This window comes from Carettochelys insculpta, chromosome 8 (genome assembly GCF_033958435.1).
Source record: "Carettochelys insculpta isolate YL-2023 chromosome 8, ASM3395843v1, whole genome shotgun sequence".
In the NCBI taxonomy this organism is placed as follows: Eukaryota; Metazoa; Chordata; order Testudines; family Carettochelyidae; genus Carettochelys; species Carettochelys insculpta.
In genome coordinates, this window is record NC_134144.1 from 44,394,753 (window position 1) to 44,419,971 (window position 25,219).

The 25,219-nt window shown below is 42.3% G+C and overlaps 1 protein-coding gene across 8 annotated transcripts in view; it reads right to left on the minus strand.

The window, feature by feature from the left end:
• Nucleotides 1–349: 349 nt before the first annotated feature.
• The window catches only part of PKP4 (plakophilin 4), a 236,635-nt gene continuing 211,765 nt past the window's right edge, over nt 350–25,219 (minus strand). For 6 of the 8 annotated variants that reach the window (XM_075002029.1, XM_075002033.1, XM_075002028.1 and 3 more), the window contains 6 exons: nt 21,659–21,854; nt 14,747–14,831; nt 14,504–14,621; nt 9,391–9,522; nt 5,079–5,152; nt 350–3,058 (listed from right to left, as the gene is read on the minus strand). In XM_075002029.1, the coding sequence (XP_074858130.1) occupies nt 2,810–3,058; nt 5,079–5,152; nt 9,391–9,522; nt 14,504–14,621; nt 14,747–14,831; nt 21,659–21,854 (854 nt within the window). In that variant the 3' untranslated portion in view covers nt 350–2,809. The remainder of the gene's footprint in view (nt 3,059–5,078; nt 5,153–9,390; nt 9,523–14,503; nt 14,622–14,746; nt 14,832–21,658; nt 21,855–25,219) is intronic. The other 2 variants (XM_075002034.1, XM_075002035.1) reach the window with 2 other exon arrangements.

Consider the following 25,219-nt stretch of genomic DNA (forward strand, 5'->3'; position numbering starts at 1 on the left):
TGTACCACATTTGCAGTTTAATATTGTGGAAGGTATATACAAAAATGATAGCTTCCCAGCTTCTTGTTGGCATTTAATTTCCAAATCAGCATGCCCTTCCCAAGGCCATCTGCTCTTTGTTCTATTTAATTATGCCTTTTCCAATTCTATTGTCCTCTGTGGAGATGTCAACCCAAATGCACAATTGTGAACTTGATACTCTTTAAAGGAATTCAGGTGATGCATGTGCACCTCATATTTTGAGATCAGACCAAAATTCTAACTAGGTCACAAAAATCTGTGTGCAAAACCAAACAATCTTGTCCAAGAATTTCTTTTCAACTCTCCTCACCAGTTCTGAAAGAGTGTGAAGGGAATTAGCCAATAACTTACTATATAGTTCATTTTAATTGGTGTTAAACCAAGACATGACAATGTATAAGGTACATGAGACCAAAAGATAACAAATGTAAATAAACATAATATATTTGCTACGTCACAGAAGAACCAGGACAGATGGGATTTCCTTGGTCTCTTGCTTCTGAACTTGACTGAACTCAATCTCAGTAGAGGCAGAGTCAGTTCACCACACTACCTCCCAGTACTCAAGTGGTTTGTCCATAGTCTCTCTTGGAGCACTACCATAATTGGATTCTGAGAAAAGAACACGCTGGATTATAGCCATCTGCACAGGAAACATCTAGTTTCAGGAAGCAAAATTGTAAACAAAATTATAGATCTTCCCCTCGACAAGCAAGTTACGAAATCCAAGCTAGAGAAAGAGACTATAGGGTGGGAGATCTTGAAATATCTTGCAATACAAGTAACTACCACCTTTTAAGTTCTTTTATTATGTAGTTTTAGGCTCTCCTCAATATAGTATAGCACTATGAAGTATTATTCTTTTATTAGATATTTATACAGAGCCCATCACCACAGCATTTAGATGTTTACAATCAATTTTTAAACATACAACACACACAAACATATGAGTAACCCACAGGTGTGGGTCAGGGGAATTACTGTCTTTTGGGCTACATTCTCTGTCCCCAAGAACTGAAAATTGCTATGACAACATCAACAATCTGCTAAATGATATGTTAAGAAGTGGACTAAAAATGAAATAAGATATTCTGCATTAAAATATTTTTTTGAAATAGAAGGCACGATCTGCAGACACAGGGTCAAATTCTACCATTGAGTATATCTATGTAACCATACTTTACTCAGTTGGGTGGGGGGATGTGGTGGCTGCAGAGCTGTCAGAGTTTGGCATATAATTTGTTATTAATTTTGATGGAAATTTTTATTCACTAACGGAGAGACAGCTGTGTTCCAGCAGACAGAGTCAGGAGGACTGCATTCTATCTGCTCATTTTTGTTGTGATCTTAAGCAATTCATATAAACTTTCTGTGCTGCAAGTACCCCAACAGTGAAATGGGGATACTTGTAAAGCACTTTGGTCGCTATAAAGAAAAGTGATACAATGTCAAATGTTTTAATAAATGTGTATAAATGGTTAAAGGCATCAACAGCATGGGATAAATGCATGATTTGTTATTGTGCTTACATAACAATTGTAAATGGAGCAGTGAAATATGAGCCAGATGGTCAAGTTGGTGGATGAAATTTCTGTGAAGTAAAAAAAAGAGGGGGCTTAAATCTATTCCAGCATTTCTTCCTGGCAGAAACACAATAAAACTAAAATATCCTGGATTAACTATACTGAATTCACTGTACAGCCCAAGAAAATTTATCTCCAAATTATTATGTTAGTCTTAAAGGTGCCACAGGACTCCTTGTTGCTTTTGCTGAATCAGACTAACATGGCTACCCCTCAAACTTGTCATACAGAGAAAGTAAAAACACTAGGCTCGGGGGTAGGGGGAGAAGAGAGGCAAGTGCATAATTTCATGCTTTGGTATATCAGCTTGACAAATAATAAATACATGAACTCTAGGAAACCGGGAAAATGGCCAAAACATTGTGAGATATTTAAGCTTCTTACAACATGCAATTAGAATTCACATTTGTTGTATTTGTTTTTGTATTTTACACACAGAAAACAGAAAAAAAAAAAAAAAAAGAGCAGGGAACAACTTTCCATGGATGAGACTTCCACATTTATTTTTTCTTCCATGTGCATAGAAAATGGCAGTGAAGTATCCTATGAAAGAGGCAGGGAATGAGAAAGGTATAGATATACTTGACTGTACTTTGTGCTTCAAAATTACACTATTAATTTTTAAAACAAAAGTGATACATTCTTAACTTTATAACAGTTCTTTGTATTTTCCTTTTTGTTTAAAGATATCAGCTTTCCAAATCTGTTTTCAAATGACACACAGCATTACAAATGATGGCACTTTTAACCAATGTGGCATTTCCATATTTACATCAATGAAATAAATTTACAAGACGTAATAGCATACAATCTTGACATTTAGTAATAGCAATAAAGCAAGGGCATCCATTTTATTTTTCTGTACAAACTATCGTAACAAGACTTTTATTCACATTTTAAAAATCATCTTTAATTTCATCTGACCTACACATTTTCCAAATCCATTCAACTCAATTCTCAAACTTTTCATCACATCACCCACACCTTCATCAGACTACAGGAACTACAAATAGTCAGATCTAACGTTTAAACAGAGCAAAAAGTTCTCCCTTCCAATTTCTCTTTCACCTTCCTGATAAAAGCTCCTCGTTGTGCTGCCTTTTACTTCACTTTCACATTTCACCATCCAAACAGCAAACAGGACATTCCTTTTCTTCTCAGGCAAGTTTAGAAACTATAGTATTCCTCTGTGCGACTTTCTGGTCCTACACCCAAGAATCAGGTGACCCTGGGTATTGTTCTGCTCTGTAAGAGGGTCGCCTAGTGGAATAGAAGTCTACATAATTTGTGTTTGATTTCAGTCCATACTGTGCCATGTAATCTGTATTAGCTGGAAAGTGAACTCGATCATCAAAATAGGGGTCTTCATAGCTATGTGGGGACTGCAAATATAATCTGTATGCATCATAGTTCTTTCTGTTGGAGTCATCTTGACTGTAGTACAGCTGTTGATGCTGTTGACAAAATGGACAAATGAAAATAATTTTAAATCAGATTTGAAGGGGAAAATATTTGAGGGTTTTCTAACTTTCAGTAAGTTTTTAGCACTGTATGTGTAACAGACTTTAAAGCCTAGATGTAGCTAGTATAGACTACTCATTCATGCAATGCAGCATTGTGGCTAAGTCTTTGTGTAATGATTTGTAAAATGAGCCACTGTGATTTTTAGCTCTATAATTCTCCCTGGGTTCAGTTCCACCAATTGGGTCAATATCCCAGGGAAGAGCTTTTAATTTTTTAAATAAGCTTGAAGTCTAATCACAGGCTAGATGGAACAGTGGAAGAGATTCTTCACCCCTTTCCACATCTCCTCTACACCTTCTCATAGGTACAACTGCACCCACTGGCAGTCACAGGTCTGGGGGAAGTAGACACAGCCATATATACTATAAAATATCCAGATAAGGAAAGTATCTTTATACTGTGGGGATTATGACTGTCCTTTCAGAAACTATAAAAAAGGCAAGGGCAACATTTTGCAGATCACTGAGATGGGTTTCAATCAGCCACAACAAGAAGGGATGAGTAATTGAAGTTAAGAGATTAAAAAAAGGAAATTCAGAGGCAATAAGACGTAAGTTATTTCCAGATACAGTAATTCCTTCTAAAAAAAACTACTACAACCCACTATCTTTTTGTGAAGCACATGTATAACGTGCAACGGTATCATCTCCCTTTCGTTGTAGTAAAACAAACAATATTACCATGATATGTTGAGCCTTGCTAACAGTCATCTTTTAAAGCAGAGAGTGGAGGACCTTTTCTGGTGGGGGGCCACTCAGATGAGATGTGTGGGGGTGTGCAGGTAGTCACATGCACCACTCACGTCAGCCCCCACACTCACCATTAGTGCTGTGCCGCTTCTGCGAGTGCAGAGGCAGTCCCACCTGTCCCCTGGAGCAGCATGGCCTGAGCAGTGTGCGCTGCCACTCTGGGGTGGGGAAGGAAGGAAGGCGAAGACCGCTCCTGCACTCCTAGGAAGTGGTCTGCTCCTTCTGTGGGTGGGGCAGGGATGGGGCAGAGGCATGTGGTTGGTGCCCCTCCTGGAATCCCTGCACTGGTCACCTCTGGGGCCACTGACACACAGGAAGAAAAAAAAAAACTCGCTGACCTGGCCTCCGAGTGAGTGGCAGGGGAAAAAGAGATGCTCACCTCCATGCAAGCTGGAGCACCAGAGTTCCACATACAGGGGGTGGGGATGCAGTGAGGCTCAGGGCTTCCCTCCCAGGGCCAGATTAATTCTTCTGGGGCCTGGGGCTGATAGATTTTGTGGGCCTGCCCCAGGCTCTGAGGTGGGGCCAAAAAGGAGGGGGTCGCTGTGTGGACGGGGGCTTCTGAGGAGCAGGCTTAGGGTCAGCATGGGGGGTCTGGGAAGGAGGTTGGGGCACAGGTGTGGGACTGGGCTGGTGGTTTGAAAGGTGCGGGAGGGGGTAGGGATTGTGGTGCTTACCCAGCACAGCTTCGGAGGGAGAGCACAGGTGGCTCTGTGGCACCTGGTGCTTGCAGGCAACAGTGCTTCCCTGTGCTGCAGTTCCCCCAGCGGGGAGGAGGAAGAACAGTGCACAGAGCCACTTCCTCCCTCTGCCAGGCGGAGCAGGCCACAAAAGGGCTGCATCACCGGCTTCTTATTGCTTCCTCCTCATATCAGGGAGCTGGCGCTCGTGCTCCAGCCACTTTGTGAGTGGGGACATTGAGGCTCAGAGACTTGGACACACAAGGGCTATAGCACCAGCTCCCCCTTGCTTCCTCCTGCCAGTAAGGAGCTGGTGCTTGTGCTCCAGCCATGGGGGTGGGTAAGGGCACTAAGGCTCAGAGACTTGTTACAGGCTCAAGCAACAGCAGTGGCTCACCCTGCTGTGCACGGCAGGCAAAGCCCATACCTCGCGGGCCAGATCAAAGCAAGCTGTGGGCGGGATCCAGGCCGCAGGCCCTAGGTTCTCCAGCCCTGTTTTACTCTGAGATTTCAAAAATTACCTGTAGCCGCCTATTTTGTTCTCTTGCTGGTGAGGAATAGGAACTGATGTAAATTGGTGAAGCTTTGTTGGAACCTGTAAGAAAACACAGTATTTTATGTTTCACTCTTTTTAGTGCTCAGAACAGTGGTTCCCAAACTTTTCGCCATCACGTCCCCTTTTGGATTTTTGAGAAACTCATGTTCCCCCACTTGTTCTTTACCACTGTCCAACCCCCCTTTTCACAAAACATTCAATTCGTACCCCCACATGTCAAAAGGAAGAAAAATTCACATTTTGTAGTATGAAATTTGAAAATTAAAATTGTTTATGGCAGTGGTTTAAAATCTTTTTACACCCAAGATCGATTTTTAAATGTCCGGGCAAGCTCCAAGACCCCACCACTTTCCTGAGGCCCTGCCCTCTCCATTCCCCTCCTCACCATCATTTGCTATCCTCAGCCCTTATTCACTCTCACTGGGTAGAGACAGGAGGTAGGGGCTCTGGGGTGGGAGTGAGGGATTTGGGGGTGGGAAGGGGTGAAAGGTGCAAGCTCTGGGAGGGAATTTGGGTGCAGAAAGAGGTACAGAAGGGGCTGCTGGTTCAGGGACGGGGCTCCAGGCTGAAGACTGTTGGGGTCAGGTGGGGTGTTGAGGTGCTGAGCAAACCACAGGCTTGTGGATGTGAGGGTGCAGGAGTTTCAGGCTGAGCTGTATGATGGGCTCAGGGCAGCGGGGTGGGGAGTATGATGGGCTCAGGACACAGATTTGCAGTGTGTGGATTGTGCAGTCATATTGTGGCAGAAGACTGGGGACGTGAAAGGCTCAGGACGGGGGTTCTGGTGTATGACAGGCTTAGGGCTGAAGTGTGTGTGGGGATGCAGGGGTGTTATGATGCTGTGGCCAGATGGGGGCTTGTTGGCCAGGTTTCATTTTTAAATTAAATATGTCCAAACACAAATGTTTCAGCATTGGTGGGCTTTGGGAGGGCAATGTGGCCCCAACTGAGACACCTCCCTCCCCAGCACCCCAGCCCCATGGGGGAAGGGTAGGTAGGACTGAGGTTAAAGGCCCCAGGCCAGATTAATTATTCTGGGGTTCCAGGGTTAGTGGAATTTGTGGGGCCCTCTACAATCTGAGGTGGAGCCAAAAATGAGGGATCCAGTGTGCGGGACAGGGCGGTCAGTGAGTGGGATAGGGATGGGGTGCAGCATTTAGGTGGAAAATAGGGTACAGGAGCAAGCTATGGGTAGGTGTCTGGCCAGGAGGTGGGGACAGGAGCAGGTTGCTGGTAGGACCCTGGGCAGGAGACTTGCGGGGGTGTGGGTGGGGGCGGCAGGGTACTTATTGGGGTGTGGGCAAGGGGAGGGGACAGCTAGTCTGGTACCTGGGGGTCCCGCAGCTGCGTGCCAGGCCCAGGGTCTCAGGAAGAACGTGCTCTGCTTCCCCTCCCCAAACAGCCGGTGTGTTTCCTGAAAAGCCGGGTCTGTTGCCTACCGGCGACTTCCTTCCACCTGCTGCCTTCATGTGCAAGGGGCGGTGGAAGGAGTGGGAGTCCCGAGTCCGCACCAGCTTCAACTACTCAGGCAGTGTGTGGCTGCCACAGGGAGCGAGAAGCAGGGTGCACACTGCCCGAGTAGTTGGAGCTGGTGCAGACCCAGGGCTCCGGCTCCTACTCCTACTCCCCACCCCCCGCGCAGGAAGTCAGCAGGTGGAAGGAAGTTGTCAGTGGGCAACAGATCCAGCTTTTCAGGAACCGTGCTGGCTGTTTGGGGAGGGGAAGCAGTGCATGCTCTTCCTGAGATGCTGGCTGTGGCCTGCAGCTGCAGGACTTCCCCCTCATGCCATAGGAAGCTAGCACTACCTCCATTTTTGCAGGAAGTAATGCCAGCACAAGCTCTTTCATGGGATGGGAGTACTGATAGGGGGTGTGTCTGGGCCATGTTGCCCTCCCCGCCCCCGGCCCCCCAGGGAATTTCTTCATGCCCCCCCTCAGTTTGGGAATCTATGGTTTAAAATGAAAGCAGTGCTTGTATATTTAGAATCTTTTATGTCCTGCTAGTCATTCAGTAGGATGAAATCAGTTGATTTGTTTTTCAAGGGCTTGGTGCTTTTTATTATATCAAGATGTTATCATTACTTTAATGACATCTGAAGTATTAAATACAGGGGCTAAACTGTGGACTCTGCATATTGTTGCACTATTTTAATAAAATCTACAGCCTTTCCTTCTAATTTATTTCCATGGAACTGGGATTGAGGCTTGCCTTATGATGAATATTAAGGCAGTGCCCAAAAAATGTATGCCTGGGAAATTTTTTTGTTTGTTTGTTTTCTGTGGCTATTTTAGTAGGTTTCCCTCTGTAAGTCCGAGGTGAAGACAGATTAGGCACCTAACCACAGTAATGATTCCTTGGTTCAAAAGAAGAAAGTTTACTAGTTGGGGTAAAGGAGAATCTCCACTAGCTGTCAGCAGCAGCAGCACCTCAATCTTCTTCCTAGGGTGTTGCTGTTAAAAGGCAAAAATTCATTACACTAGGTGAAAATGAAAAATATAACATCATGAAGAGGGGGACTAATTGGCAGTAAAATGACTCCAATGCCCATGTACTCTGAGGGTTTGTACTCAGTACTTCTGACTTGTAAAGCATAAACCTTTATTGTCTGAACTAAAAGATCAGATAATTATGTAAATACAGGAACAGAGTCACACAAACCTTTACGTACGTTTTAGCCACTACAGCAGGGGAAAAAAAAACCCTTATTGTGCTAGTGTGGGCTACAATAAATTGAGAGCAGAATGTTTTGAGCACAAGATAGACTGGAACCATGAATTCCTTAATTCCAGTCTTCACTTTACCATCAGCTCCACCTGTTGCTTTGATTAAATTACTTAACAATTAGTTCCCGCCTTAGATTCTCCATATATAAAATGGTGATATGCCATCTATCATCTACCTCACGAGTGTTGTGGTGATGAATTAGCTAATATTTAAACATCAATTTACAATCTTCCAGGTGCCATTTATGGGCACTCCCAAAACGGTATGCTTACCCACAACAAGATACAAATGATGGTCACCATGCACAGAGTGTGTGACATTTTATCCATGAAGTTTAAAAAGCATCTAGGTCACCTTGTTTAAATTCTTTAAAAAAATGTATATATTTTAACTGGAACAAATCTCATACCCTTAACAAATTACTTCTTTGGTTCCAGAAAAACAAACCCAACCAAACAAAATGTAAAATGAAAAACACCACAGAAAAGTTATGAGATGTAGCTGTACAAAATTGGTGCTTTACAATAATGCTTGCAAGACAAATAAATCTCACAATATATGTTTCAACAGGCATTGCTGTAGACAAGAACACTGTATTTGCTATGTAGCATTTCTAATGTAAAACAGCCATGAACTGCCATAGTAACCATACATCATTAGTAAACAAATAAAGCGAAATCACAGCTTAAAAGAGCACAAATGTGATCTGTCCCTCAGCAGCAGTTAAATTGCCTTAGGATTTTTTGTTGTGTAATACACCAGCTTTTAAAAGAAGGAATTTGTGATTTTCCATGTTCACTCCCTCTGCCTTACTTGGGATGCATAATATGTACAACTGTTGAGATCAGGGAGAATATGAAGTTTTAGCATATTTTCTACTTAATATTTGTGAATAATGCCATGAAATAAAATATTCACAAGAGGGCTTTATATAAATGCTCAGTTTGACATAATCAAAGATCACTTATTTAAATGGAAGCACTACATGTTTTATTTTTTCACTGAAGAATGGCCTTCCCATATTTTTAAAGACAAACATGTAATCCTATCTCTTCTTTCTTAGGTAAACTGTACATTTTTAAGAGAAACAACAAAAAGTAACTGAACAAAAGCCCTATCTGACACACAGTGAAATTAATAAATAAAAACGAACAGAACATCAATGTGACAAGTGCTTTGGTAACAAGCTCAGGGCAGCTGAGATGTAATGAATACGTGACTGTTTTTAACTCACAAAAATTTGTGCATAGAACAAGCTGGCTTTAACTTTTATTACACTGATGCATTATTTTTTACACAACAAATGCAAAACAAAACATCATAAAATGGTTATATTTTAGATGAAAATTATTTGCTCAAGGAATCAGCGGTGAACAACTGACATAGGATTCACTAGTCAAGAAAATGTAATTGCTGCTGAGGAGTTCAGTAAAAATAGTCCAATCACTAGTTTTTAACTACACACACTTAATTGTCTCAGGAAAAACATGGACTAAATAAAAAAAGTATTTTAGAAAGATTTCGTTAACAGTAAATCTAACTGGTCTCTTACCAGTATATATAGGTTTATGCGTAATGACATCACCTTGGCTATTATAATACTGCATAGATGGTTGTGTTCTATTGTATTCAGAACGAGGTTCTCTAATACCCAACAGTGCTGGCGATGAAGATGTGCTGCCAACTGATGAAAAGAAGGTAAGAGAAAAAGAACATTAACATCTGAAAAAAACTTCAGAGAAATTAAAGTAATAGCCAGAAATATAACGATGGGTTTGGTTATAGAATCATCACCACTTTCCAAAATATTGTTTGGTACAAGTCAGGTCAAATATCTTCAACAACCCAGAATCATAAGAACATATGAACAGCCATAATGCATCAGATCAATGGTTGAGCCAGCCAAGTATCACATTCACAGGGAAATCAACAGAACCGTGCATATTTTCCACTCCCAGGTTGCATCTGTATTTTGAGATATATTTGATTTTTAATAAATTTGATTTTTTTAACCTCGTTCTTATGAATTCAAATTTAAGTGTCCACAAAGCTTCTTGAAATTTAACCCACCTTTTTTCCATGTCAAACTTTTGCATCCCCATTGCCCTTTGCAAGTTCGACAGTGTGAGCAGTGCATTGTGGGTACCTATCCGACAGTGCCTTAGGCCCCGGTTGCTTGGGGGTGTATTATGTTTGAATCCCAGAATGCAGAACACCCAGTAACCACATGAAAACAAATTGGAGTTCACGCCATTTTCTACAGCATTTTCTCCACCAGCACAAGCATGGATCCCCAAATGCTTTAACTCACAGCACTCTCTTTCAGCAACCACACTGTCTGTTGCACAATTTTGCCTTCAATTACAAACCCAGTGACAGTTCAGTATCACAATGACAATGACACTCGTTTTGAAGAGCAAATCTCACAATTGCCGTCCAAGAACTCAAATTCTAATTCAATCAAAAATTTGTGGGCTTCCTGTGACATTCTTCCTGTGCACCTGTATGGAGAGCAGTGGAGAAGGAACCTGCAATCCATGGAGGGTCACCGCATAGATTTGTGGGATACATATGGGAACATCTGGGCCGTGTCTACACGTGCCCCAAACTTCGAAATGGCCACGCAAATGGCCATTTCGAAGTTTACTAATGAAGCGCTGAAATGCATATTCAGCGCTTCATTAGCATGCGGGCGGGAGCGGCGCTTCGAAATTGACGCGGCTTGCCGCCGCGCGTCTCGTCCAGACGGGGCTCCTTTTCGAAAGGACCCCACCTACTTCGAAGTCCCCTTATTCCCATCAGCTCATGGGAATAAGGGGACTTCGAAGTAGGCGGGGTCCTTTCGAAAAGGAGCCCCGTCTGGACGAGACGCGCGGCGGCAAGCCGCGTCAATTTCGAAGCGCCGCTCCCGCCTGCATGCTAATGAAGCGCTGAATATGCATTTCAGCGCTTCATTAGTAAACTTCGAAATGGCCATTTGCGTGGCCATTTCGAAGTTTGGGGCACGTGTAGACGTAGCCACAGAGGCTAATAAATTCAAATTAAGGGCATGCTGCTTCCACACTAGCCTTTTTTGAAATCTTAAATTCAAAATTGATGCTATACCCATCCTGTCATAGACTTTTTTTTTTCGGTATTAGGTCTTAATAAATCAAGCTAATGGTACTTACAGTGAACACAGTGATGTTTTACTATCACGCTAACTCCTTTAAATTCCATTTTAGCTCATAGTGTTGACGCAGCCCCAGTTAGTTAGATGCATAGGAAACCCAGAGGTTGGGGTCACATCCCATATTATCTCGGCTAATAGCCAATGATGGACTGATTTTCTTGGAACTCTTATTCTTTTTTAAAAGTTGTACTTTTGGCCTTTACAACATCATGTAGCAGTGAGTTCCACTGGTTGACTGCATACCTTGTGAAGAACTAGTTCCTCCTGTTTATTTTAAATCTGCTGCCTATTAACATTATTGGGTGACCTCTGGTTCTTATGTTATATGAAGGAGTAAAACCACTTCCTCACTCACTTTCTTCACAACTTTCATGATTTCGTTGACATCTAGCATATGCCTGCTTAGTCATTGCTTTTCCAAGCTGACAAGACTGAGTTTTTTTAATCTCTCACATACATACGCTGTTTCATACCATGAATCATTTTCGTCTCCCTCTGTATGTATCTTTTCCACTTCGAATATATCTTTTAGAGGAAGGGTAAGCAGAATTGCATGCAGTATTCAATATGTGCATGTACCAGATTTATATAATGGATTATATTTTCTGTCTTATCTATCCCTTGGCTAATGCTTCCTAAAATTTTTATCTTTTTTGACTGCTGCTGCATATTAACAATTGTTTTCAGAGAAATAGCCACAATGACACCAAAATCTCTTTCTTGAGCTAATTTAGATGCCATAATTTTATATGCATAATCGGGTTTAGGCTTTCCTATATGCATCACTTTACATTTCTCCACAGAATTTCATCTCCCATTTGTTGCACAGTCACCCCTGTTTGCTCTCTGCAGTCTGCTTTGGATTTAACTATTCAGAGGAATTTTATGTCAGCTGTAAATTCTGCCACCTCACAATTTACCTCTTTTCCAGATCATTGATGAATATGTTGAACAACATGGGCTCAACAGATTACTTCTACCTTGTAAAACCTGACCATTTATTCCTATCATTTCTTGTCATTTCCTTTCACGTGAGGACCTTCTTATTGCACAGCTGCTTTCTTTCCTTAAGAGCCTTTGGTGAGGTATCTTGTCAAAGGCTCTCTGAAAATCAAAGTACATTATAGACAATCGATCATGTTTGTTGACCTCTTCAAAAATTCTAACTGATGCTGGGGCTTGATTTTCTTTTACAAAAGCTGGATGGAGTCCTCCCCAACAGATTGTGCTCATTTGTGTGTCTGTAATTTTGTTATTTACTGTAGTTTCAACCAATTTGCCTGGTACTGAAGTTAAGCTTTCTAACCCGTAATTACTAGGATTGCCTCTGGAATCTTTTTAAAATTGGCATCATGTTAACTATCCTCCAGTCATCTGGTAAAGAAGCTGATTTAAATAATAGGTTACATACCACAGCTTTATATTTGAGTTATATGGGACCTCTTGAGTGGATATCACCTGGTCCTGGTAACTCATTACTGTTTATCAATTTGATCAAAACACCTCAGGACTCCTCTTCCTGGGACAGTTCCATTGGTTTGTTACCCAAAAAGAACAGCTCAGGTGCAGGAATCTCCCTCACATCCTATGCTGTGAGGATCAATGCAAAGAAGAAATGTAGAGTCTCTGCGATGGCCTTCTCTTCCTTGAGTTCTGCCTTAGCACCTTAATTGTCCACTGGCCCCAATGACTGTTGAGCAGGCTTCCTGCTTCTAAGATACTTGAGAAAAGTTTTTGCTCGTTGCTCTTCAAATTCTTTTTTGGCGACCTAATTATACTTATGTTTGACTTGCCAGAATGTGTGTTTCTCTCTGTTTTCCTCAATAGGATTTAACTTCCAATTTTTAAATGATCTCTGTTTGCCATTAACTCCTTCTTCTACTGCGTTATTTAGCTATGGTCAGTGTTCTGTCTAGTCTTTACCATGAATGTGCAGAATATTTTTATGTGCACCTAAGCATGTGTCTATGTGCAGCAGCAATACAAACAAAAAAACCATGCTGTGGTCACTCTGCTCATCAGCTGTGCAGCATCTGAATCTCTCGAGTGGAGGCACAGCACACAGCTTAAAGGGGACACTGGTTATGGGGACACTTTTTAGTCCATTATTAGTTTTAGTTTTGTTCTTTTTTTTTTAAATTTAGGATATGCCTTTAATTTGAATCTCTATTATGCTGTTTTTAAAAAAATTTCTATGCCGCTTGTAGGCATCTCACTCTTGTGATTGGACCTTTTAATTTTTGTTTAACTTGCTTCCTCATTTTTTGTTGTTCCCCTTTCTAAGGTTAAATACTACTGTAAAGGGATTCTCTGGGATATTCCCTCCTACAATAATATGAAATTTAATTACATTATGATTGCTATACTGAGTGGTTCAGCTATATGCATCTCCTGGACCACATCCCATACTTCTCTCAGGATTAAATCAAGAATTGCCTCTCCCCTTGCAAGTTCCAGGACTAGCTGCTCCAAGAAGCAGTCATAAATGCAGTCTTGAAACTTTCTCTCAGCATCCTGTCGTGAGGTAACATGTACCCTGTCAATATATGGGTAGTTAAATTTCCTCCTTTTAACTGAGTATTCTCTCTGTTCTCCTGGAGAATTCACAGTCTTCAACACCATCCTGGTCAGGGGGTCAGTACTATATTCTTGCTCTTCTTTGTTATTCAAACATGAAAGTTCAATCTACGGCAGTTCTACTGTACAATTTGATTCATTTCAGATTTTACTATGTTTGATTCTATGCTGTCTTTTATATATAGTGCCACTTCCCCATCAGCATGGCCTGCTTTGTCATTTCTATATATTTGCACATTTGTTTCACTGAGTTCCACTGATCACTGACTTCCGCCAAGTTTTTGCCCTCAATATCTTCATTTAATATGAGGCATTCAAATTCATCCATCTTAATATTTAGACTTCTGGCATTTGTATACAAGCACTTATGTTTCTGTCTGAACTGTGTGTTCCTCTGCATCTGTTGGCTTTTTGCAACCACTGTAGTTGGAGATATTTAAGAGCAGGTTACATAAACACCTTTCAGGGATGATCTAGATGATGCTTGATCCTGCCATGAGTGCAGGGGGCTGCATTCAATGACCTCTTGAGGCCCTTTCCAGTTCTATCAGTCTATGATTCATGTCTCTTAACAACAAAAGTTATGGAAAGTCAGTTTATAGAATTGTTGTAAGGTTTTCATTCATTGGTATGTTAGAGCACTTTGAAAGAAATATTGTTACAGTATATGAATATCTATGTTTTGGTTTGTGACAAAATATCTTAATTTCAATGCACCCATTTGAAATGCAAGATTGATAAGTAGTATTCACAGCAGAAGTACCCAATGTATAAAAAAACCCCACAGTACCACTGAAAGTAAGGTAGGCACATTCAAAAGTACACTGACTTTCTAAAAGGGACATACTAGACTGCCATAAATGGGAAAACACTCTAGCTGACCTGTCCACAAAGAGGGAAACGTTTATTAACTAACCTGACTGAATTATAGGTGACATTTGCTGATTTGTTGTAGACAAGGAGGGATGTGATTTGAATCTCTCTCGTTCTAATGTTGATACTGGTGTAATAAAATGATTCTGATTCCATCCATCCTGCGGAACGAGAAAATATTGTATGTCAAAATGAACTATATTTCATTAAAATAAATGATTCAGAATCACTGTGAAGTTGTTTTCAGAAGAAAGCTATTTTTTTCAGCACCATACTTGTAATTTACCTTTTTATAAATGCTTCGGAGGTCTCGGTACTGCCATAATGTATTCAGTACCTGGGCTGCTGCCTTGACCACTTTCAGTGATGATCTAAGATAAAGAATATTATGTTACTATATAGGATTGACTCTTGTAAGGAAAGTGCATGTATACATTGCAGCTTGAAACACTATGGCTGCGTCTACACGTGCACGCTACTTCGAAGTAGCGGCAGTAACTTCGAAATAGCGCCCGTCACGTCTACACGTGTTGGGCGCTATTTCGAAGTTGAAATCGACGTTAGGCGGCGAGACGTCGAAGTCGCTAACCCCATGAGCGGATGGGAATAGCGCCCTACTTCGACGTTCAACATCGAAGTAGGGACGTGTAGACGATCCGCGTCCCGCAACATCGAAATAGCGGGGTCCTCCATGGCGGCCATCAGCTGGGGGGTTGAGAGATACTCTCTCTCCAGCCCTTGCGGGGCTCTGTGGTCACCGTGGGCAGCAGCCCTTAGCCCAGGGCTTCTGGCTGCTGCTGCTGCAGCTGGGGGTCCGTGCTGCATATACAGGGTCTGCAACTAGTTGTTGGCTCTGTGTATCTTTCACTGTTTAATGAAAGTGTGTCTGGGAGGGGCCCTTTAAGGGAGCGGCTTGCTGTTGAGTCCGCCCCGTGACCCTGTCTGCAGCTGTGCCTGGCTCCCTTATTTCGATGTGTGCTACTTTGGCGTGTAGACGTTCCCTCGCTGCGCCTATTTCGATGTGGTGCTGAGCAACGTCGAAGTTGAACATCGACGTTGCTGGCCCTGGAGGACGTGTAGACGTTATTCATCGAAATAGCCTATTTCGATGTTGCAACATCGAAATAAGCTATTTCGAAGTTGGGTGCACGTGTAGACGTAGCCTATGTGAACCATGCTGGGTAATCTCAGCCAAAGGTCTAGGCCCAAGGTTAATGTAGGTAGGGCTGTCAGTTAGTAGTAACATTGCCTGTCTGTTCCTGTTATAAGATTTTGTTTTCAGTTTGTTGTAACTTTTCCACACTTTACCATTTAAGCTGAAATGTTTTGTGTCAGGTCTTTGTCTCAGGTTATTTATTTACAAATTTAAGCAGTTTCTAGGATCAAAGGAAGGAAAATACACTTTTGCCCTCATAAAAAAGAAGTCCCAGGAATTTTTAGACAAAGTTCTACTGTCCCTCATGCATTGGAGCAGGGACTGAAATGTGGCAGGAGCTATGCCTTTTGCTGTGCTCTCAAAAATCCACCCCAGTTTAACCAATTTATAAATGAGTTTGGCCTCATCTGCTTTCAGTTTGAGGATGATCTGTGGGATGATTGGGACTGGGGGAAAGTATACAGGCAAGCCAACTGCCAACTGAGATGGAAAGCATCAGACAGACTGCTCAGACTGAGAATCACTTGAGAGCAGAACAGGTGATGTTTCCTGTTGTCTCTTGTAGCAAACGGGTCACTTGAAGGAATAACTCAAGCTGAGATGACGACCCATAGGGCACTTGAATTCAGAGACCGTGAGTGACTCAGGGAAAAGTTCCTGCTGAGATGATCTAAGATATGATTCAGAACTCTGGGTACCTGCTCTCCTTGATGCAGATTTGCCACAACTTGATTGCCTTTTGGGGCAGAATCCTAGAACACATTCCTCCTTGCTTTATCACATAATGAATCATAATGCTATTGTTGGAAAGTACGTGAACCAGTGAGCACCTCACTTGATCCAGAAAAACATTACAAGCATAATAGGAGGCTTGAAGCTCCAGCAGTTTGATATGAATTGAAGACTGCTGCTCCAACCACAGACCTTGAAATCCAGTTATGCTCTTCAATCACCAGGAAGGCATCAATGACAGCAGACTTAGTTCACAAGGGCTAGAGGGAAAGCAAAGGCAAACATTCTCTGTACACAGGACCAGTTGGGAAAGGTGAGTGAAGAGCTGGATGGTAAACCATCATGAGCTACATCTGGAGCAGGGGCAAAGATGCAGCTTTGCAAATTGGACCACCTGTGTGCAAGCAGGCATGTGGCTCAGGAGCCGCAAGCACAGCTAAACTGTTATGGAAACCTGAGATTGCAGACTGATCCAAAGGTGGAAAATTGCCTGAAAACAGTCAATTGGCAGGAACCCTCTGGAACTTCTAGAATCTATTAGGGTTCTAATTAAGAATTTTTGGAGTGGAAACAAAAGTTGACTTCCTGGTATTTAGGATGAGATCCAGACAGTCAAGCAAGCACAGAGTAGTATCTGTGTGAGGAAAAATGGCCTCTCTGGACTTCCTCTCAGTAACTAGCTGTTCAGATATGGAAAGGTATAGATTTACTTCTTCCTGAGATACACTGTCACGATGACCATAAATTTGGTAAAAATCTAAGGTGTCGAAGACAGAATAGCTGAAAGCACTTAAAATGATGCTCTGCTACGATGAATCGAAGGACTTTTCTGTGATGTGGCAAAGTTTACATGAAAGTATGTGTCCTGAAGGTCCAGAGTAGCAAACCTGTCACTCTGAGACAATGCAAAGTGGATAGTCGAGAGTGTGAACATTCAGAAACTGATACATTTGTTGTGGCTGTGAAACTTGAGAATGGATTAATGGTGTCTGGAATGGGTCACACCTGAGAATGCCGAACTCAAGCCTGACTGTCAGAAAAGGGCAGACACACACAAACTGGTGGCATATTTTATAACCAGACTTAATCAAACCAGTAACAAAAAAGTGTTCTCCTGGTCACTATACTAGCTTACAATGGAGACACAGTCAGTCCTCTTAGCTGGAGAAAACGGACTTAATGATAAAAGGTTACTGAAACCAAAAATCACCACACATTCAGTTATTCCCAGCACCACTGGGCCAAATCACTTATTCCAGGTCAAGGTACATTTAGTGCTTTTTTGAAGTTTCGACCTGAGTTAGCTGCTGTCAGGTTGAAATTGTTACTTAACTTCCATAGTAACAATGGTTCTTCAAGATGTGTCCCCTTCTGGATGCTCCTGTGTGGGTGTGCTTGTGTCACTGCATTGATGATTAGAGAACTTCAGTAGCAGAGTCTGTTAGGCCCGTACAGGTGCTGCCTCTCCTCATGCTGTGCCAGGAGGCTAGTCAGTGTACATGGGCTAACCACCCTCAGTTCCTGCTCTACTGCAGTCATTGACAAGAATGCCAAAATAAAGAGGTAAGCCCCTTGGAGAAATGGAGATCTGAGGAGTCAATCACCCAGTTGAGAGCAAATTAGTAAATTGGCAGCCACCACTTAGAGAACCTTGGAAAATACTCTTGGGGCTGATAACTCAAAGGGGGAAACCTGTACAGATAGTGTTCTTGTTGCTGTTTGAATCTTAAGAAATTGTGAGTTGGTTGGACTGATGTGAAAATATGCAAGCTGAAGATCGAGAACTGAAAACCAGTTTCCCTATTCCAATGCTGGCACTATCATGTGCTAAAGTGATCATGTTCAGTTGCTAAGCCTTTGAGAAACCTGTTGAGAACTCAGAGGTCTAATCCGGGCCTCTGCCCCCTCCTTTCTCTGGGGTATTGGGAAATACGAAGAACTCTTTGCCTTGTCGATTTTGAGGTATCAATTCTATGGTCCCTAACTGGATGAGAAGGTTCAGCTCTTGTTGCAGTGAATTCTTATGAGAGGTGCCCCTGAAGAGGAATGTGTGAAGGGTGCTGTCATGGTGTGTGGCAGGGAGGTAAAATGGATTGTACTTATCAAAAACAGTATCTATGTGCTGTGGAACGCTGCCAGATAATGGCCAAATGGATGGGTAGCAATGATTGGTTCTATCAGTTGTGGGGAGAGTGGTCTGCTAGCATCTTGAACAACACATCAAAACTGGTGTTAAAATATGGATGGCTGGGATGAAGATTACTGGTTAGATGGTTTACATCTCAAGAACTGAGTTTTCTTCCTTTGTGGCTTATAATACTGTTGAGTTGGGTATTGGAAGGGGCATAGTTTATGGTGTGACTGCAATCTAAATTTTCTCCTTTGTCCCACATGTAGCTGCCCAGAGCAAGGTCCATGAACATTCAGGGTCTGAAGGGAAGTGACAGTTTTCTTCCCAAAGAGCTTAGTGCCCTCAAAGGGAAGATCTTGGATGTTTGCCAGCACCTTTCTATAGGAAACTGTATGGATGGAGCCAAGAGATACGCTGCATCACCATCATCATGAAGATGGATCTTACTGCACTTTCAGCCTCATCAAGGCCCGACTGTAGCATCACCTTTGCTATCAGCTGCCACTCATGAATAATGGTTGTGATGTGACATGTGCAGGTTCCCAATAAATTGTTCAGTTTTGAATAATTCATCTGGTTGTAGTTCATTGTGAGGCTTGGTAGTTGGTATTTTGAAACTGAAGCACTGCTGAGGAGCACGCCCTCCTCACAAAGAGGTCCAGATGCTTCAAGTCTTTGTTGTAGGAAGTGATCCTCATGTGGTGTTGATGGCCATGAGAATTGAAAGCATCCACTACAAAGGAGTGGAGCACAGAAGAGGAACTCTGTTTCGTATGCCAGATTGTAGTACTTATTGTGCCCTTGCTTGCAAGTCAGTGCAACCAAGGATGGAGTCAGCCATATGGTTCCCTCATTCACAGGGAGGGAAACTTTTGAGGAGGAAGATGAGTAGAGGAAGTGCAGGAGCATGTGGTTTACACACTTGGTTTTCTCCAGAGTTTTCTGGAGAGATTCACCCACTCTTTATGAGACAGTGGAACAGACAAAAATCATCTGCCCGGGATGCATGACAGGCTTATCTCAGGAGGAAAAAGAGCATATAGTTTTGGGGGTCACCCAGCTTCACTGGGGGCAGTACAGGCCCATGGCCAGGAGGAGCTACCGGCAAAGGGCATTAGCTCTTGGAAACAGTGGCACCACATTGTTCTCCTTTGCCTGCAGCGATGCTCAGGAGCAGAACCCTGCAGATCTGCAAGTACCAACTTCTATCTGTGGATATCTGCATTTGCGGATAGAAATTCGTATCCAAGCTGTCCCATTCTTGTCTTTACCCCACTAGTGGTTTGCTGCCCTGTCCCTTTGCCTTTGTCTACCCATTCTGTGTTAAGATCTGTGGCTCTACAATTGAGCTGATCACCCATCAACTGACTCACAAATAGGAGAGTGACATGTCCTACTCATCATCAAGTGACTGCCGAGAGAGACTGCCCTGCAGAATTGGATTTTATCACTGCCTCTGCTACAGTTTCCATGTGACACTGGGTAGGTCATTTAATTCAAACGTTTTACAGGTGGTCGTTACTTGTGCACCCTGGAGAGTGCAAGCCCCCCCCACCCCACTTTCTGTGGGAGTCCTGCCATTTTGTGCCTTCCAGAGCCTAGCCCTGTCCACCGGTGGTTCCCCCAGCCTGGGACAGTGCTTCTGCAGCCTGCCTCAATGAGTGCTGGAGAGCTAGTGGGTGGTACAGTCCTAGCCACTCTGGGCTGTGCCTGCCAGCTGAACTCTCACCATGAAGCCACTCTCCTACCCTCTGCAGCTGAGCCATCAGCCCCAGTGCTGGGTGACCACAGTGGGCGCAGAGCCAAGAGGACAGGCAGTGCGGCTCCCAGCCTGCCTGATTCAGCCTCTGGCACTAGATCAGCAAGCTGGAAGCAATGGCCTTGGGGACTCCAGTGCAACATGGCTGGGGCCAGGAAAGGCAGTTTGGGATGACAATGCCTTCCCCTGACGATGATACCCAGCACTCACGTTATGCAATCCTCATTTCTGGATCCCCAACTGGATACCCTCAGGGGTCTGATTTAGTGAGCATTCACAATAGCAACTGAAGGCAATGGGGGGCAGGCTTTGAGCATATGAAGTGCCATAAGTACTCTGAATCAATAATTTCTAAGCATCTCATATTGGGCACTCAAAATCAGTGGACACTGTTGACCTTAATCTCTCTGTGACTTAGTTCCTTAGCAGTGAAAATGAGGATAATAACCCCTTAGCTCAGGATTAGTTAACACAGACCCAAATTAATTAATGATTGGGAAGCTCTCAGATACTTCAGTGATGAGAACAACAGAAAAAATTCATGAAGATTTCAAGACTTCTATATTCAAAGCAGGATTTGGTTACTGAACAGTCAGACTTAGGAACAAGTACGGAGCAAAGAGAAGAAAACAAAGTATCAAAGAGCTACTCAATAAGTGAGCTACTTCCATGCTGTGCATGGACTGAGGCAGGGATACTGTGGAAAAAATAACACGTGATCTGATATAATTAAAAACTTTATCATAATGATATGCACAAGGGGCCACATTAGTTTTCCACAGGCGATCTTAATTCTGGCATTTCCTAACTTCAAAGTGCCCGACTGTTCAATCTTAATAATGTTCTAGTAACTTCTTTGTGTCTGTTTCATAAACACAGCAGCTGTTATTTTTATTTTATGAGTCCCACTCACTGGATTGCAGTATATTAGTGTACAGCCCCTAGGAGTTTAGGTAGAGAATACTGCACAATGTAACTGTTTCGTGGGTACAGGCCCACTGCCCAGGGTGGGGGGGGGGTAGCAAAGTGGGCAGTTGCCCCAGGCTTCTTTGCTAGTGCTGCGTCACTGCTCTGCAAGCAGCTCTGAAGGAGCATGGGGGTGGGGGGTCGCCAGGGCCAATTGTCCTAATCCCTGTCCTTTGCAGGAGAGTCGGGGTGGGGCACCTGGGAGTGCCCCCTCCCCACCTTGCCCTTCCGCCCATGGTGACTGTTGGCCTCATTGGGTGGGTACTGTAAGGAAGGATCTTTCTCTTGCCTAAAAGTCTGCAGCTGTGGGAGACTGCTCATTTTATCAGCAAACCTAGACTGAAGAAACAAATCCTTTCTCTGCAGGAAATTCACTTTACAAGTTTTGTTTTCTTGTTCTTATCTGGAATGGATTAAAGAAACATTTTACTTGCAAATGTAGGTGTCCACTTGCCTGTCACCCCTTCCTTTTGTTATGTTCACCAGTTTTTCTATTCCTCCGGTGTCAGCCAAAGCTTTGGCATTTTCCATGTTTTTACTGGTGACCTCATGCAAAGCACAGCAGATTGCCGCTACAGTCTCATCAGACAATATGCTTGGGCCACTGCCTCCTGGAAGGCGATTCACTAGGTCTCGCATAGCATATTTACCTACAAAAATTCATAAATCAAGGCAGAAAAAGTATTTTACAATTTACATTTGAAACATAAACTTACATAGTTCTTATAAGAACACTTAAAAGCAACAACGAGGAAAGCAGAATAAAAACAACACTAGATAGAAAACAGAACTAATTCAGATTGCACACAGGGGCATGGAGACACCATCATGTACTTAGCTAAATGAAAACCACATTGCATTTTTCTTCTGAATTTGGAAAAGACTGATTAAAAATATGTCCATGTGCCAACGGACACAGACATACAATCATCTGTGACTTTATTGATTTTAGCTAAGGATGTTTAGCAGAGCTGTTCTATAGCATTTTCAGATATTTTTATCTTATAGGTCCCATTAACTGGACTGGATTTTAGTTAAGAATATTTAGCAGAATTGGTTTATAATGAGAGAACTGATGTTACAATGTTACTTAAGCATTTTTCAAACAATTTATATTTTATAGAAATGTGTAAGATAATGCACTTTTGCATATTTCTGTCTTCTTTAGGCAGGACTTGAATTTATTGATGGCTATTGCACGATCACATTTCATTGCTTTTGGTTGTGATAGGTTAGAAAAGTTGAATTAAGGAATAAAAGGTTGAGAAAACGCTGGCATTTATTATCACTTACTCTTCCCCTTAATTCAAGTCATTCCTTAGCTGCTGTCAGATACTACAATTATGCCTTTAGGTAGACACAAACTACCACTTCACCAAAAAATAGCATAAATAACTTGTAAAATTGTTAAACTATGTTTATGGACACTGCAAGACAGCTGCTAACTCATCCAGATAGTATGAGATGCAATAACACATTTGGCTAAATAAAGTGGAATACGAGGCACAATCAAACATTAATAATGGATAGTTTATAAATAGGAATGACTGATGCGAAGTAGAATTGCTACAGAAAAAATTATATAATTTCTCATGGCTTGGGAAGTGATACTCATACCGAGGATTTGTTTCAGAGAGGATTCCAACAGCCTTTCAGCAGTTTTGCAGGTAATACCAGACACTGTTCACCTTATTCACTACCCGTAAAAGATTAGAATCTGAAGCTTGTTAATATTGCCAAAGCTGCTTCACTAACATCTTTCTCAATTACAGTAAAGGCTTTCATATCCAGCATTCTATCATTTTGAACTTTCAAACAGTCATCACTTTAACCTTAGTTACATTTTCCATAAGTACAGTATAGTGAAAGAAAACACAAATAAATACAGCAAACACAGTGTAAGTTTACAGTTTACGATACTACTGTTGTTGGTAAATAAAGTAGTCTGCATACATTTTTGTTTGTGTCTTGGCCAGAACAATGTTTCCCAATTTTATTTGGCCGCACAGAACCCATTTAAAAACTCAAAAGAATTTTGTGGAACCCCATTCCCAGGCTCTACCCACCTCAACCCCCAAACCTGCCTCCCATCTCCAGGCTTTACCACCTTCAGCCCCCAAATCTGTCCCCACCTTATCCCCAAGCCTTATCTCCCAACCTGCAAACAAGTCTCCGCCCCGCATGCCCAGGCTTAACCCCTCTTAGCCCCAAACCTACCCCTCATCCACAGAATTAACCTGCCTCAGCCCTAAATTGGCCTGTGGGATAAACCCATACATGGCGCTGGCTGAGGAGCCTACACTGGGCAGCCACATGCACCCAGAGGAAGGAAGTCTTGTGTGGTGGTGTTCCGCTGGCAGGGGTGAGCCGAACCACGCCCACCAGAGGGTGAGTGAGGAGTTCTCTGAGACAACCTGCCCTGTCGCCTCTGAAATAATGGAACTAAAGTCAGTTGGTTTAATGACCAGATCACTCCCACTGCCCTGCTGTCCATTAAACCAATTAAATTTAATTGTACTGTTTCACTGGCGTTAGGGCAGGGAGACACAGAGGAGTCAGTTACTGTAATGGCATTTTCTTGTGGAGTACTTATTTTCACTTTGCAGAACCCCAGAGTTCCACAGAACACCATTTGGGAAACTCTGATCCAGAATATTTTGAATATCCAGCAACCTCCTGGTCTCAGGGCTGCCAGATATGAAAGAATTTACTGTATTGTTACCTAAACCACAAAGCAGCGAGTACAAACCTATAGTTTTCAAGTTTACTTTTGTGACCACCCAGACTATGCAGCATGGAGAAGCTTTATACATAAATTATAAAACTATACTTGTAGTTGGAGTTACATTTCTGAGCATGAACTATTTGTACAAGTAACACTGATCTAATTACCAAACTAGTATAAAAATAAGAAAGACACATCTTCCACCTCAAAATTAAGTTTTTTTTTTTCCCTGCACCATGACAAATATTCATAGAGTTAATTTAGACTAGAACCATCAAGGGAGAGGCACTGCAACGTTCCTGTGACTAGAATTGTAAGATTTTTTGTTTAAGGCTTATATATTACATAATTGCTTATATTTCAACAGAAAAGTATATAAGATAGTGTAAGAAAGACAGCAGGTGGAGGTGCAATCAGTTAATCATTAGTATAGAAGAGAGAAATAATTATCTCTAGAAGAGCAGTCCTGTCAATTACATATACATGTAAAATAAGATCTGGAGCTGATTTCTGGTAAAAAAAAATTATGATGTCAGGAGAAACTAAACCAAACAGAATGAATGTTGTCAGAATATAGCTTTTATTTGTGTGTTGAGACTGATCTGTTAAGTCCCTTTATGATACAGGACCTGCTACCCCTTTCAGAAGGTTACAAGGTAACTTCAAGAAAAGGGAGTGGTATTTTCTCACCACATTCTAAAGTGAAAACTTCCTGGGCTGATTTAGGTTGAATTCAAGCAACTTCTTTTTAATATAAAGGGAACACGGGAAATATTACCTAAAGCCCCCTCCTTCTCACTTCCACCACAACCAAAAGGCTCTAAAAAGCTATTTCTGCCAAAATTAAAGTGTATGCCACTCTTACTACATGATATAATAAAAGGAAATACACGCTAGCTCACATAGGCCGCATCTACACTACAGTGATCTTTTGAAAGATGATCTTCTGGACGATCTCTTCTAGGAGATCTTCTTTCAAAAGAGTGTGTCCACACACAAAAAAATTGGCTTGAAAGATCAATCTGCTCTTTCAATAGAGTGCCCACACAGCCCTTGATATTTTGAAAGAATGGGCAAGGGATAGAAAAAAATCTGGTGCCACGAGGACTGCTTTTTCAAAAAAGGGCCCATGAAGTGTCTACACATGCTTTTCTTCCCCGAAAGAAGCTTTCGAAAGGAGGCACTCTTCCTGATCCGGGAGTGGAAGAGGGCTTCCAGAAGAGCCACATTCTTTCAATTTCAGATCAAAAGAGCTCATTTTGTGTGTGGACGCTCCGTGTGTTTTTTCAA